The sequence below is a fragment of the Sander lucioperca genome, chromosome 2 (assembly GCF_008315115.2).
Source record: "Sander lucioperca isolate FBNREF2018 chromosome 2, SLUC_FBN_1.2, whole genome shotgun sequence".
Classification (NCBI taxonomy): Eukaryota; Metazoa; Chordata; class Actinopteri; order Perciformes; family Percidae; genus Sander; species Sander lucioperca.
In genome coordinates, this window is record NC_050174.1 from 14,238,070 (window position 1) to 14,250,843 (window position 12,774).

The 12,774-nt window shown below is 40.6% G+C and overlaps 3 protein-coding genes across 5 annotated transcripts in view; 1 reads left to right on the top strand and 2 right to left on the bottom strand.

The window, feature by feature from the left end:
• The window catches only part of mvk (mevalonate kinase), a 14,996-nt gene extending 10,110 nt beyond the window's left edge, over positions 1 to 4,886 (bottom strand). Inside the window, exons 1-5 of the mRNA XM_031309205.2 lie at positions 4,494 to 4,886; positions 3,973 to 4,120; positions 3,366 to 3,510; positions 1,287 to 1,442; positions 26 to 129 (exon numbers count right to left, since the gene is read on the bottom strand). Coding sequence (XP_031165065.1) covers positions 26 to 129; positions 1,287 to 1,442; positions 3,366 to 3,510; positions 3,973 to 4,120; positions 4,494 to 4,571 — 631 coding nt within the window. The 5' untranslated portion in view covers positions 4,572 to 4,886. The remainder of the gene's footprint in view (positions 1 to 25; positions 130 to 1,286; positions 1,443 to 3,365; positions 3,511 to 3,972; positions 4,121 to 4,493) is intronic.
• An 82-nt stretch (positions 4,887 to 4,968) lies between these two features.
• mmab (metabolism of cobalamin associated B) lies at positions 4,969 to 7,020 on the top strand. 2 transcript variants are annotated; one of them, XM_031308698.2, is made up of 9 exons: positions 4,969 to 5,169; positions 5,572 to 5,630; positions 5,732 to 5,825; positions 5,919 to 5,976; positions 6,077 to 6,149; positions 6,244 to 6,341; positions 6,423 to 6,487; positions 6,590 to 6,649; positions 6,731 to 7,020. In XM_031308698.2, the coding sequence occupies exons 1-9, from the start codon at positions 5,066 to 5,068 to the stop codon at positions 6,813 to 6,815; spliced, it is 696 nt and encodes a 231-aa protein (XP_031164558.1). In that variant the 5' UTR covers positions 4,969 to 5,065; the 3' UTR covers positions 6,816 to 7,020. The 2 variants fall into 2 exon arrangements, with proteins under 2 accessions (XP_031164558.1, XP_035849220.1); XM_035993327.1 differs by having other exon boundaries at positions 6,757 to 7,020.
• Positions 5,978 to 12,652, bottom strand: aldh3b2 (aldehyde dehydrogenase 3 family, member B2). Of its 2 annotated transcripts, none has more exons than XM_031308696.2 (10): positions 12,323 to 12,652; positions 10,703 to 10,898; positions 10,474 to 10,584; positions 9,229 to 9,349; positions 9,049 to 9,134; positions 8,606 to 8,687; positions 8,096 to 8,485; positions 7,844 to 8,010; positions 7,644 to 7,743; positions 5,978 to 7,550 (listed from the first exon to the last, which is right to left on the bottom strand). In XM_031308696.2, exons 1-10 carry the CDS (start codon positions 12,376 to 12,378, stop codon positions 7,351 to 7,353), a joined length of 1,509 nt encoding a protein of 502 aa, XP_031164556.1. In that variant the 5' UTR covers positions 12,379 to 12,652; the 3' UTR covers positions 5,978 to 7,350. The 2 variants fall into 2 exon arrangements, with proteins under 2 accessions (XP_031164556.1, XP_035849208.1); XM_035993315.1 differs by lacking the exon at positions 12,323 to 12,652 and adding an exon at positions 10,986 to 11,091.
• Between the last annotated feature and the right edge of the window lie 122 nt (positions 12,653 to 12,774).

The window sequence follows — 12,774 nt, forward strand, 5'->3', positions numbered from 1 at the left end:
TATGCCAGATAATATCAGGCCTCACCCCATGTTCCTACAGCGTTGTCTACTCCTGAAGGGTTACCATGGATGATCATCTCCCCTTGGAAAGCCCAGCTGTTGATCAGCTCCAAGTCCTCCTGACACCACCTGTAATTATTTGTAAATTAAAAGGAGAACTTCTCAAAAATAGGGCTGGACGATATGGCCAAAATCTTCTATCCCGATATAGGTAATAATAAATAATAATAAATAATAATATATAATAAATAAATAAATAGTCCATATAACATAACCATGTGGTAAAGCCTGTTTTTGTAGACTCCTTTGTGAATTAAATACTTGCCAAATTAAAAGCACTGAGTATTTTCTCATTTTATTAAGAACTTTAGTGCAAAATGAACATAACGTGCAAGTATCACAACATTATACAAAAAAACATATTTTTTTTGTATGAGAGTGTGGGTTGGCCTTCTTTGCATCGCAAGTTGGAGCATTGGTATATTTTTCTATTATATATATATATAAAAAATATATTAAGGCCACACTGTGTAAACTGCCTTCTTACTTATGTTCTCTCCTGACTCTTAAAGTCACCACCAGGAAATGTAATCTTCGATCATATGGGCAAATCATGTATGACATTCACCGAATGCCAACTGTCTTCGGTGAAAGTGCCTTTAAAGTTTTTGCACCCTCATCCTGGTAAACTTGCAGAATCATCTTAAATTAGACTACCTACCAACAATGACACTGTTTAAAATTAGGATAAAGGACTATTTGAGTACTAAAAGCACATGAGTGCACAAGTACTGAGCGCTGCTGGTGATTATGTTGAGATGATGTTAAATTGCCAACTGTCTTTTTCTGTTTTCTGTTGTTTGTTTTTCACTATATATTTTAATATGGAACTATTATACTACTGTCTTGGCCAGGACTCCCTTGAAAAAGAGATTCTGAATCTCAATGGGATTATTTCCTGGTAAAATAAAGGTTAATAAAAAATAAAATAAAAATTAAGCGTTGTCCAAATGACGTAAATATTGCCGCAAGGCAGTTTGGCCGCTGTTTTTTTGACATTGCAATAAAAACAATATAGAAATATTTATACGATAGACGTTTGTATTGTTTTGATCATACATATCGTCATATCATCCAGCCCTTAATAAAAAAATAAAAAAAAAGATTTATTGTTCTGCAGGCTTTTTGGATTGCATTATACTGCAGGCATTCATGTTGTAGTGTACTACACACAACCTACATACACAGCTCATAAAAGAAACATTCTCTTAATATAATTTCCTTACCTGGCAGTGTTATCCCCCTCTTTGAGAGGAGTGGGGATGGCTCCACTTGCACAGAGCAGAGCTGCAGCTAAACACACAGAGTAGGCAGCACTTGACCCCAGCCCTGTTCCAGTCGGCAGCTCCGACCACACAGTCAACGTCAAGCTGGGCAGCTCACTGAGGAAATAAACATAAAAACTGAGCCTTTGTTTATATAAATTATACTGGATCTATGACTAACTTATTTAGTAAATAATGGATCATATCTCCTTCTTTACTTTTACTGTACTTAACCACATTGCTGGTACAGTTACAGTATATTCATAACTATAAGGAGTGTTTAATGTAATCCATACACTGAGCGTAATCCATACACTGGGCGTCTGGGTAGCTCACCTGGTAGAGCGCGCGCCCATATACAGAGGTTTACTCCTCAACGCAGCAGCCGCAGCGTAAGACTCCAACCAGTGGCCCTTTACTGCATGTCATTCCCCCTCTCTCTCTCTACCCTTTCATGTCTTCAGCTGTCCTATAAATAAAGGCCTAAAATGCCCAAAAAATAATCAAAAACAAAAAAAAAGTAATCCATACACTCCTCTATGCAACAGAAACTTGCTTGACATTGCTGTCAATGTCTGTCAGGGAAGCTGTGTTTGGGCAGACAGCAGAATACTCTAAACTAATTGTCCGGCTTATCTCTCGAGGGAAAAACACATCCAGACTTGTTAAAGGCTGCAGTGTGGCCCAGTGCCAGACCCTGTCAGAACTCATCACCTCTCTCAAACACGGCAGCACCGTGTCAGCGCCGATTAAACCTCTCGACAACCTGCAGCTCTAATGTTCCTAAGCATCTTCCGTGCTTGCAGCTGCTGGAGTCACTAAAACTAACATCTAGCCTTTCTGTCTGTCCCTCTTTACTATCTTAATTTATAGGTGGAGGCAATTTCTCAGATGCAGTGAAAATCACCCTCAACTCCATGAACAAATCTACATCAATAGTGAGCACATTTTTGCAAATAAAGCATTTCCAAAGGAGCTGGAATGACTTCCGCTTATGACCGTTACGTGTGACCTTGTATAATCCTGTTATATTCTACCAGTTCAGTATCATTTTATTTCAACAAAAACATCTCAACGTAAGCATGTGCAGTGGTCACAGTACAACATGTAACATGTAATAAGCCCAACCAGGATACACTACAGTACACAATACAGTACACCATGCTACACATAATTAGCCCAATTCAATTTAATTTGAACTGGCTTGTAGCTCACACAATTCAGATCTGAGAGGCTGTAAATGTTCCACAAGGTTGAGGTGTTTTGCCATTATAAGATTAGTTATACACTTTGTGTGTGCCACCTATTGTCACAGAAAGTAATAGCTGCTGCAGTTCTAACAGTTGGGTCACCCGCAATGAATGTTACAGCTGCAGTTTTTACCAGCCGCGACAGTAACACTGGTATTGTTGAGCCTGTGTGTGTGTGTGTGTGTGTGTGTGTGTGTGTGTGTGTGTGTGTTCATCGCAAAATGTGGTCCTGGAGACACCTACTGTAACGGGACCTACCACAGAGGCAGTTTTGAGTACTTTGTCAGGTGTTTATAATTCTGTCAGATGGGATAAAATCTGGGTGGGGAAAGTGAAAGAGCAGCGCTTGTCCCTCCCTCATTACCACCACTGAGGTGCCCTTGAGCAAGGCCCTTAACCCCAACCGCTCCAGTGGAGCTGCTCAGTGGCCAGCAGATCAGACTGTGGGTGTACTGGGCAGCTTCCAGGTATGAATGTGCAACTGTGTGAATGTGACAGGTCGTCAGGTCTCAATCGACTTACCTGGATAAATAAAAGGTTAAAAAAATTTCATACAGACAATATTGCTTTCCATTGCCTGTAGATGGAGCACATTAACTACTGCTACTTTTCTTGCCAAAAGTGCCCTAGATTGTCCTGGCACTACAGCTCTGCATGACATTTGCTGGGCCTAGTCTCCTAGTTTTCCATAGTATCAATAACATCTGTAAGGTGTAATGTGTTTTTGTGGCCATGTGAGCTAACAAGCTGCAATAATAAAATGAACAAAAGCTGAGAAGAACTATCTCACCCTGATCCAAACAGTGAAAGGTAGATGTAGAGGAAGGCTAGGATGGCCATGTTGCAAGTGTCCAAGTTTCCATTGGTGACACCAATAAATTCACGCAGTCTTCTTATAAGTTCCGCATCCAGACGTTTCACCTCTTCCCTCTTACCTGTTTACATTAATTACAAGACACAGCAATCATCAAAATCACTAGAATAATATCACAACAACTCACACTTTGATTTGTGTGTATGAAAAAGATACATGATAGTGTATATCTAATGAGAAATTATGATATTCATCTGGCAGAAGGAAAGCTGTCAAAGTTAACGGTATGTCCAAAGACAATAACAAAGTCCACAGACAATGTGCAGAAGATGGAGCTTATCGCTGCTTTGGAACCTAAATAGACATTACTTTAAAACTGTGGTAACTAATATGATGAATAACGTTAGATGTAATTGAAATTAAATGTTCATTAATACAAACAAGTGTTTTTTTGTCATTGGGAAAAATCTCAACAGCAAAATGTCCCTGCATGTACTGGACTATGGTATGCATGATGCAGATCCAACAGTAAAAATGACCTATCTAGGTAGACTATGGTCCCCAGTGCGGCACCTTCCCTTACCACAGTAATAAGCAACAAGCTGCTTCAGTTCAGCCAGTTCCCAGCAGAGGAATGTGTCAATATTTGGGAGGTTGATGCAAACATTGCCAATAGTGGTGCCTTTTAAATGTAAATATGTTCTCAGGTTCAAACTCACAGCAAGAGCCACCTGTAAAGGAATAAGAACAAGCATAGAACACATTGTGATTAAATGGTCAGACTTTTAGCCGATTTAGGCACATCATTTCAAGCAATATTCCAAGGGCATACCATAGTTTGTTGTCTATTGATTTTTTTTCTTTCTACCTTCCAGGTTATTTGGATTACATTTATTTGCAGTACAGTAGGACAATCAACTTATTGATTATTATATATTAGAGATATAAAGTAGTTACAACCTCTGGAGGGTAGGAACAAATGCATGTGTTTTGTTGAAGACTGACTAGATATTCAAGGTTATTTGGTTCTGTATGGGTACCCAGCTTCACTTTAAAAATCTCATACACTCAGTATTATCTCTGTTAGCTGTACTATCACGTTACCTTTCCGTGCACAACCGCATGCTCTCCGTGGAGGATCGCCTTCCCTGGAGCAGACACGAATACGTCCTTGAGTTGCATTTCGGTAACAGTTCCCAGAGTGTAACGACCTGTCCACAACTGGGCAGCTTTAAATTCAACTTGTGACTGAGAGTTATTATTAGCTTGCTTTGCCACCTTTAGCTAATGTTAATCCTCTGAAGCACTAACAAGCAATTGACAAATCTGTCCCACAGCTCTAGCTACGTTTTTCATGAAGACTCGACGATAAAAGAGAGTTTAACAAAGCATCAGAGCAACAGAGCACAGAGAATCCTCAACGAAGCATGTTAAAAAACATGTTACAAACACAGCCTGGAGACACTGAGGAGGGATATAGGTTTGGCTTCCAGTATCCAATCAGCGCAACAGCTAGTTGAACATATATTATTTGGTCCAATCAGCGTCCCGAGCTCTTAAACCACACGGTGAGTTGACCAATCATGCGATGAAAACTAAACGCCCATTAACTACGGATACCACGGAGGGGCAAAAGGCGTTTGTCCTTAAGCAGCTAGCTAGCCTCTAGCTTTAACATGGCATCGTTTGTTATTAAACCTGCCCACCTACGGTATGTTGTAAGGACAGGCAAGCTCATGAACGGGAATTGGACAAGAAACACATTTTGTTCAGACAGAAGGTAGTTATGCATCTCATCTCATATAGCTACATCTCATCGTTATACATCTCAGCTCATGTTCATGTCACTCATGTAACGTTAATTGTCTTCTGTATGTGAATAGGAAATATATTGCCAACTAAGTAACACAAGGAATTTGCCTTGGTGGTTGGTGCATGCATACATAAACATATTAAAAGGAAATGACAAAAAATGTAAAAATGTTACATATGTACATTATATACATGCATAGTTAGTGCTAGCTTTGTAGCTGCTATACAATGATACTTTAGCACAGTAGCTGGAGTCTTTATATCGAGCTGTAGTTTTGGTTCTAACTTTAAAGACCCAGTGAAATGAAAAAATACATTATACAGGATTTTATCAAAGTCCTTCTCTTTTTTTCTTCCCTTTTCCCTATAGGTATGCCACTGAAGGAGACAACAGGGTACCCAAAATATACACCAAAACTGGAGACAAAGGTTGTTTTTTAGCTTAACTAGGAAAACAATACATGTTAAAGCACTGTTACCATAAGTAGTGCTTAAAAGGTTGACTTCATTCTTGCTGTACCCCCTAAAAGGTTTCTCCAGCACATTTACAGGAGAGAGGAGGCCAAAGGAAGATCATATTTTTGAAGCCTTGGGAAATACAGATGAGCTGTCATCAGCTATAGGGTGACATTTCTACTATTCACCTGTCACAGTTCACTTTAAAACTTGTTCTATAATCTGCCTCACCTGAAGTGACTGTTAAATTGTGCATTACAGCTTGGCCAGAGAATTTTGCTTCGACAAAGGTCACACGTTCACATATCAGTTGGACAAGGTTTGATTTTCATTTTGCATTTAATAACTTCCTTTATTGCAGACATTCTACATCAGCCAGCTACACGATTTCTGACAGTATTTTGCTTTTTTCATTGCAGATACAGTGCATTTTACAAGACGTGGGCTCCAATATTGCCACCCCTCAATCATCTGCAAGAGAAAGTCACATAAGTATGCACTTGCTGGGTGGTCTAATGCAGTAAAATAGTCTTGTTTGCTTGAATATCTCTTGGGTTTATTTATTTTTCTGTTCCGTTTTTGTAAGGGAGAACAAAATTTACTGCTCAGCCAATTGCAGACCTGGAAACCTGGATCGACACTTTTACAGAAGAACTCCCTCCACTGACCAACTTCATTTTACCCGTAAGCCAATTTGTGCCTCTGTGAGACAAAGTTCTTATGAAAGTCCTGTTTTACTGATACTTAATGCTTTGTGTATCACAGTCTGGTGGAAAGAGCAGCTCAGCTTTGCACTTGGCTCGGACAGTGTGTCGGAGAGCAGAACGCAGGTCAGTTGCAGCATGCTCCTTGCCTTAAATAGCGTAAAATTACCTCCTTTGGTTTGCTTTTCCAGCACAGTACATTCTGACAGAGCTTTGTTCTTATTTTAGTGTTGCTCCAATTGTGCGAGCAGGCGAGGCAGATCCAGATGTTGCCAAGTTTTTGAACAGGTCAGTTAAGTTCTTTAAAGTAATATGAGAACATGGATTCTCTATTTAACATCTGATAAATGTCCCAATATTTTCACTCAGGTTGAGTGACTATCTGTTTACCGCAGCCAGATATGCAGCCACGAAAGAAGGCAATGAGGAGAAAATCTACAAAAGACCTGAATGAACAGATTCTCACATGGGGAATAAGACAAAGACCTATTTTTTTTTTATTTGGGGATGGTTGGTGTTGCAGATATTTCACTTTTATTGTTAATATAATAAATATGAGTGTCTAAAAATGTTTTAAATCGATGCAACTTTTTTAACATAATGTGAGACTATAGGCAGTAATAAACTTCACTGTGGCTAAATAAACCATTCAGCCAATACATGTACCTCCTGGTTATTTAATTATGCACAGGTAATGTTTCATCAAACACCTTTAGTTAAGTTTGTGTACAGTTATGGTACTGCAGCAGAGAAACTTTAAATACTAGAGTTTTTCCTTTTTCTTGGTGGTTTTACAATTGTCATCACCCAAAGATTGAACAACCACTGTGTTTATAGCTCTTCCTCTGTTAGATGTGGCTATACCCCATTAGGTTTTGTTCTCAGCTATTTATAATACACTAACAATACATTTGCATGTCAGGACTGTTCAGGACTTAGGTGGCACTTGGCTTTCTTCAACATGGCTCCGTTATTACCCTCCCACAGAGTCACAGGATCTGGCACCAGCCCTGGCTCTTCTGGGACAAGGTACAGGCCCATGACATTAAAGACAGATTGCGGTCCTCATAGGGCGGGTAACGCAGATAGGTTACACACTCAAACCGTGTGCCTCTTAGCAGACATGATTTCCTGTGAGAGAAGGTATCAAAGCTGTAGCGGCCATGGTAGGAACCCATTCCGCTGGCACCTGTCAAAAAAGTGTTGGGAGAGTTGATATATCATAGGCAATGTTATTCCACCACTGTTTGGCATAATTTGTACACTGCTGCCACTGACTTACCAACTCCACCGAAGGGCAGAGCCACCATCAGACTCTGCAGGACGCTGTCATTAGAGCAAAAGCTTCCACTAGAGGTCTCACTCATTAGCCTTGAGATGACCTGCATTGTCAGAAAGCCCAAAACATGATCAGAATACACTTCAGCTGCACTAGGCTCGTACAATGAATACTGAGTGTCTTAACCTGATTCTGTCATGTACCTCGTTGTTTTTGGAAAATGCATAAACACAGAGGGGTTTCTCTTGCTTATTAATGAAGACAATTGCTTCATCCATGTTGTTTACAGTCAGAACAGGAACAACGGGGCCAAAAACGTCCTGTTGCATGATGGGATCTGATTCCACAACCTCTGTCAAAATTGTTGGGGCTTCAGACAGAAAAAAAGGTTACAATAGTATTACATTTAACGCAGATTGCCTTGTTTCAGAGAATCCCACACACATGATGCTTACCGATATATTTCTCTGCTTCTATCACTTGCCCACCCACAGCCACTTTGCCTGACCTCCAGAGCATGCTTCTCGTACGGTTGAAGATCTCTAGATTGACCATGCGGCCGTAACTGCGGGACTCTCTGGGATCAGAACCGTAGAACTGATTTAGGCAGCACTTAAGGGCCTGCACCAGTCGTGCTTGGATATCTGCGTGGCACAGGATGTAGTCAGGAGCCGCCAAGCTCTGTCCAGCATTGTGAAAACGTGCCCAGGCAATGCGTTGTGCGGCGGTGGCAATGTCACAGTGTTGGTCCACATAACATGGGTTCTTGCCACCCAAAATCAGGGTGACAGGTGTGAGTGTGCAAGCTGCAGCCAGAGCAATTTTGCTTCCCTCCTTCCTGTTGCCTATAGGGATTGACGGACACTCTTAAGTGACTTCAAGATTATTTCAATAAATAAATCACAAAATTATTTTAGAGCTATAAAATCTTATAAAGTGAAACTAATTTTATAGTTTAGCTTTACCTGTAAAGAAGACATGGTCAAACTTAAGTTCCACAACTTCAGGCAAGTCATTCGCAGCTGCAAGAATCACATGGAAGCATTCCTTGAGGGAAAACAGGAATTTTAGATCAGACTTTACATTTTTACTGTAGCATTACTGCCAATTAATACAGAGTACAAATGCAGAATAAGAAAATTGTAAAATCAACTTTTGAGATGGTCTTGGATAGCAAAAGGTGGATGTTTCCATAGTCCCAGTTTTGACCACATCTGATCTCTTTAAAGTCTCATGTCACATTAAAACTTGCTTATTAAACTTCGCTCATTTGAGTCTGTGAACCAATGCCCTCTTTAAAAGCACAGGTCAAAAGAAGTCCTTCTACTCAAAGTGAAAATAAGTTAGCCTTTGTGAGACCTCAAGACAAATAAAAGTCTGCTGTCCTCCCTGCTATGTAATTACTCACATTGTCCAAGTAGAAGGGGATGAGACGATGAAGAAGCTCTGCTGTGTGAGCGGTGCACTCAGAGGGGCTGAGGATTGCACAGTTTCCTACACAAAATAAAGTATCGTCACTAAGCCTGTGTGAGGACAAATAATACAATTAAACTGATTATATGAGATGATATGTCTCGAGTCTCTGCACCTGCTGCAATGGCCCCTACCAGTGGCACCAGACACGTTTGGACAGGACTGCACCAGTTCCCCATGATAAACACCACCCCCAGCGGCTCACTGACCATCAGACACTCGTCCAACGTAGTGGACTACACCAATCAGACAAGCTCAAAATTAGGTTACAAGTTTATCAGGTTGACTTAACACAAAGAAAAAGACGTCATTAAACAAAGAAAAAGACGTCATTCTTACAAAAAAGGGCAAGGGAACTTAAAGCTGCAGTAGGTTGTTTATTTTTGGCATCATTGGGAAACCGATTTATAATAACCTTTCAGCATATTGTAATTCAAGTGGCCTAAGAGAAAACTAGACTTCTGCAGCACCTCCTTGGCTCTGTTACCAGGCTTTAGAACAGTGGTTCCCAACCTGGGGTCCGGGGACCCCTAAGGGGGGCGGCAAAGATCACAGGGGGGGCGCGAGTCTTTATCTGGTTTGAGGTTGAGGTAAAAAAAAAAAAAAAAATATTTGCACATGTTAAAGAAATTATGATAATACACTAGAATATATAATGTATACAAAAGTCTGTATAAAAACTATATATTTTTGTTCTCGCTTAAACTTGTAGGCAGGCTGTAGGCCAAACCTCCGGGACCTCTTAACCTGGGACCCTTGCTGTCATCAAGTCAGCTGATAGCTGCTATCTGCCCTCATCCTCGTTTTTCCTGCCGCCACGGCATCACTATTTTATGAACGAAACATGGCGGAGAAACGTAAAAGTGCTGATAACTCCTCTGTATCAAAAAAGAAAGTAAGGGAAAGTTACCTCAACTTCGGTTTCGGAGGGGGGGCTCAGCTTTTCTTAGACATACGTAGGGGGGGCGCCAAGGAAAAAAGGTTGGGAACCACTGCTTTAGAAAACCTAGCTGTCTCTGGAGACTTTGGCCAATCACAGGTCATTTCAGAGTGTTTGTATGGGCTGTTATGCAAATGCAGATGCGTGTGCACGTCCCTTCGGTAAACGTTCCGTTTACCATAGCCAAAGGCTAAGGGCTGGAGCTCATTCAAGGCTAAACTATTAAGATATTACTTTAAATTCTGGTGGTTTTTTTTGCAAACTACCTACTGCATCATTAGATTTTAATCTGCTTTGGCAGGCCGAGCACAATACTTCCACTTCTTTGTAATAGCGAGATGGAATGTGTAAATCATGAATAATCCCAATATTATTATGAAGAGGTTATTGGAAGAAAAAAAAAGGCAGCAATGGTCTCACCAGGTTTCTTTCCACATACTGCGGCTGCATCCACTTCTTAAGGTTGTTGTTGGCATAAAGCGCCTCATTTTTGACAAGAATCAGTTCTGACACAACTGTCTCAAACTTTGGCTGGTTAAAAAAAGAAAGAAAAAAAAAGCCTAATTGGACCATTATGTCCATTTTCATTGTCAGTGTCTCATGTTTTTAAACAAGCACAACCACTGTAGGGACCTGCTTCACCCCTTACCTTATGAAGGTCCCTTCCAAGAGCATCCACAAAGTCACACTCGTGTTCCTCCAGCATCTGCACCACAGCCTCCAGCTGAGCCAGTCTGAAGCCCTCCTTGAGGGTGCGTCCAACTTGAAAGGCGACTCTCGCCCTCCTCAGCAGATCCACACACTCCAGAGGATATATCTTCAAACAGGGCTCCCCAAGTCTGGTCCTGAAACCGCAGCCAAATCACTAGTTTTTAAAACACAAGAGTGCAATAAAACACATCCTCGGTCCTAGTTCATAACCATAGGCCTACCTTCTACATGTTAACCGGCCATTCCTCTGACAAGCATAGCATGCCCTTATTTTTCCACTCATGTCAAGAATTATCCACCGCTGGACTTTTTCTGAATAGAGTTAGTGTGCAGTAAGCCAATGCACCAGTTAGCCTAAGTAAAAGCCCCACTGACAGGGAGGGTAGTGAAAATCCTGACGAGTCCATCCAATCAGGGAGTGACGCCCAGATTGAAAAGTGGCTGATGGAATGCCACTAGTGGTACAGCAGCATAAGCCGATCCCTCGAGTGGTACGCCGCTCATGTACCACCGGCCCATAGGCTATCGTTTCCTAACGGCACATGACACCATACAAAACTCTACATCGAGGAACATTAACCAGGCTTATGGCATATTATTTATTATTCCCCATAAATAGGCTACTTTGAATGGTGTGTGGCATAAGTACTGTCTATATAGGACATAAACCGGCAGGGTCATAGCCAGGGTTTAGAAATTGGTGAGTTCCAGAATTCTTTTTCTTTTAATAGTGCTTTTATTGCATTTCTGGATGAGCAAAATTCATACCAAAATGATACCTACAGACAAAACCAAAGCTATACACAAACATTATCTTTAGGGGGCCTGTTGGCAAAAATACTAACCCAAGTAACCTACATTTACTCAAGTACAATGTCAGAGGGAAATGTACTTTTTACTCCACTAGGCTACATGTATTTGACACTAGTTACCTTTAATTTAAAAAAAACATGATATGGTGCAGCAGTATAGCCTACTACACTACTAACCTACCCAGTAGTATAGTATCCAACACTGGCTCCACAGTCCACATTGATGAACTATACAACATTAAAATGCTCTTACATGTATTTTGTTTGCAATTACACCAGTAGGCCTATATCATATTCTATAAAAAAAAAAAATAAATAAAAAAATGTATAGCACTTTGAAAGGCGCCATTCTGCATAATGAGTAGCCTTCTTTAACTTTAGATACTTTAAGTAGGCCTACATGTTGTTGACAAGAGTCTATTTACTTTTACTTTAGTAACATTTTGAGTCGACTTTTACCTGTAGGCTATTGAAGTATATTTATATATATATATATATATATATATACATATATATAATACGCTGTAATGAGCTGCATCAGTATAAACCGCCAGGCCGCTGAAACACTAGCGGAATACCATCATCAGACACTTTTTTTAACAGGTAATGTGTAATCTTTAACCCAGCCCCTCCAAGGCATGAGGTAGGCTATCTCATTAACTGACAGAACTTGGACACAACATGTTAAAAAGCCATGTCGCCCAAAAAAAATGTAGGTCTAGTGCAAACTGAATATGTAACGTTACCTTCGCAGCGCTTTGAACCATTTGGCTGGAGAAGGGCTCGGTGGCGGACTGCTCATGGTTAGGCCTACTCTGCAGGTTCAGGTGGATTATTGTGAAAGTTCTCCCAGCACCGTTCACCTCTCATGAAAAGCCACAGGGACCGAGCACAATGGAGAATATGAATCAGGCTTGCGCATTTACACCATAATCCGCCACGCACATTATTCAGGAAAAATAGAAAATGTGGTATTATGAGACATTCTCAATCCCACAGCCTCCTTTTGATGTTAAACGGAGTTTGCTGACAATCAGTACACTTTAGTCCCGTGTGCTGATACACACTGGTGTTGTTCCAGACTCAGCAGGTGTTGGTAATAAACTAATTGGTTAAATGTGAAGAATTGAAACAGTGTCAGCCACTGCTTTGAGAGGGAAAAACACTCATTGTGTTGTAAATGATTTAAAGTAAATTA

Bases quoted from the DNA above. Each gene is read 5' to 3' on its own strand.
- mmab (XM_031308698.2), top strand. From the start codon at position 5,066: ATGGCATCGTTTGTTATTAAACCTGCCCACCTACGGTATGTTGTAAGG. The intron at 5,170-5,571 runs GTAGTTATGCAT...TTTTCCCTATAG, and splicing joins ACATTTTGTTCAGACAGAAG to GTATGCCACTGAAGGAGACA. The intron at 5,977-6,076 runs GTTTGATTTTCA...TTTTCATTGCAG, and splicing joins TCACATATCAGTTGGACAAG to ATACAGTGCATTTTACAAGA.
- aldh3b2 (XM_035993315.1), bottom strand. From the start codon at position 11,047: ATGAGTGGAAAAATAAGGGCATGCTATGCTTGTCAGAGGAATGGCCGG. The intron at 10,585-10,702 runs GTAAGGGGTGAA...TTTTTTAACCAG, and splicing joins TTGGAAGGGACCTTCATAAG to CCAAAGTTTGAGACAGTTGT. The intron at 9,135-9,228 runs GTGCAGAGACTC...TATTTTGTGTAG, and splicing joins GGTAGGGGCCATTGCAGCAG to GAAACTGTGCAATCCTCAGC.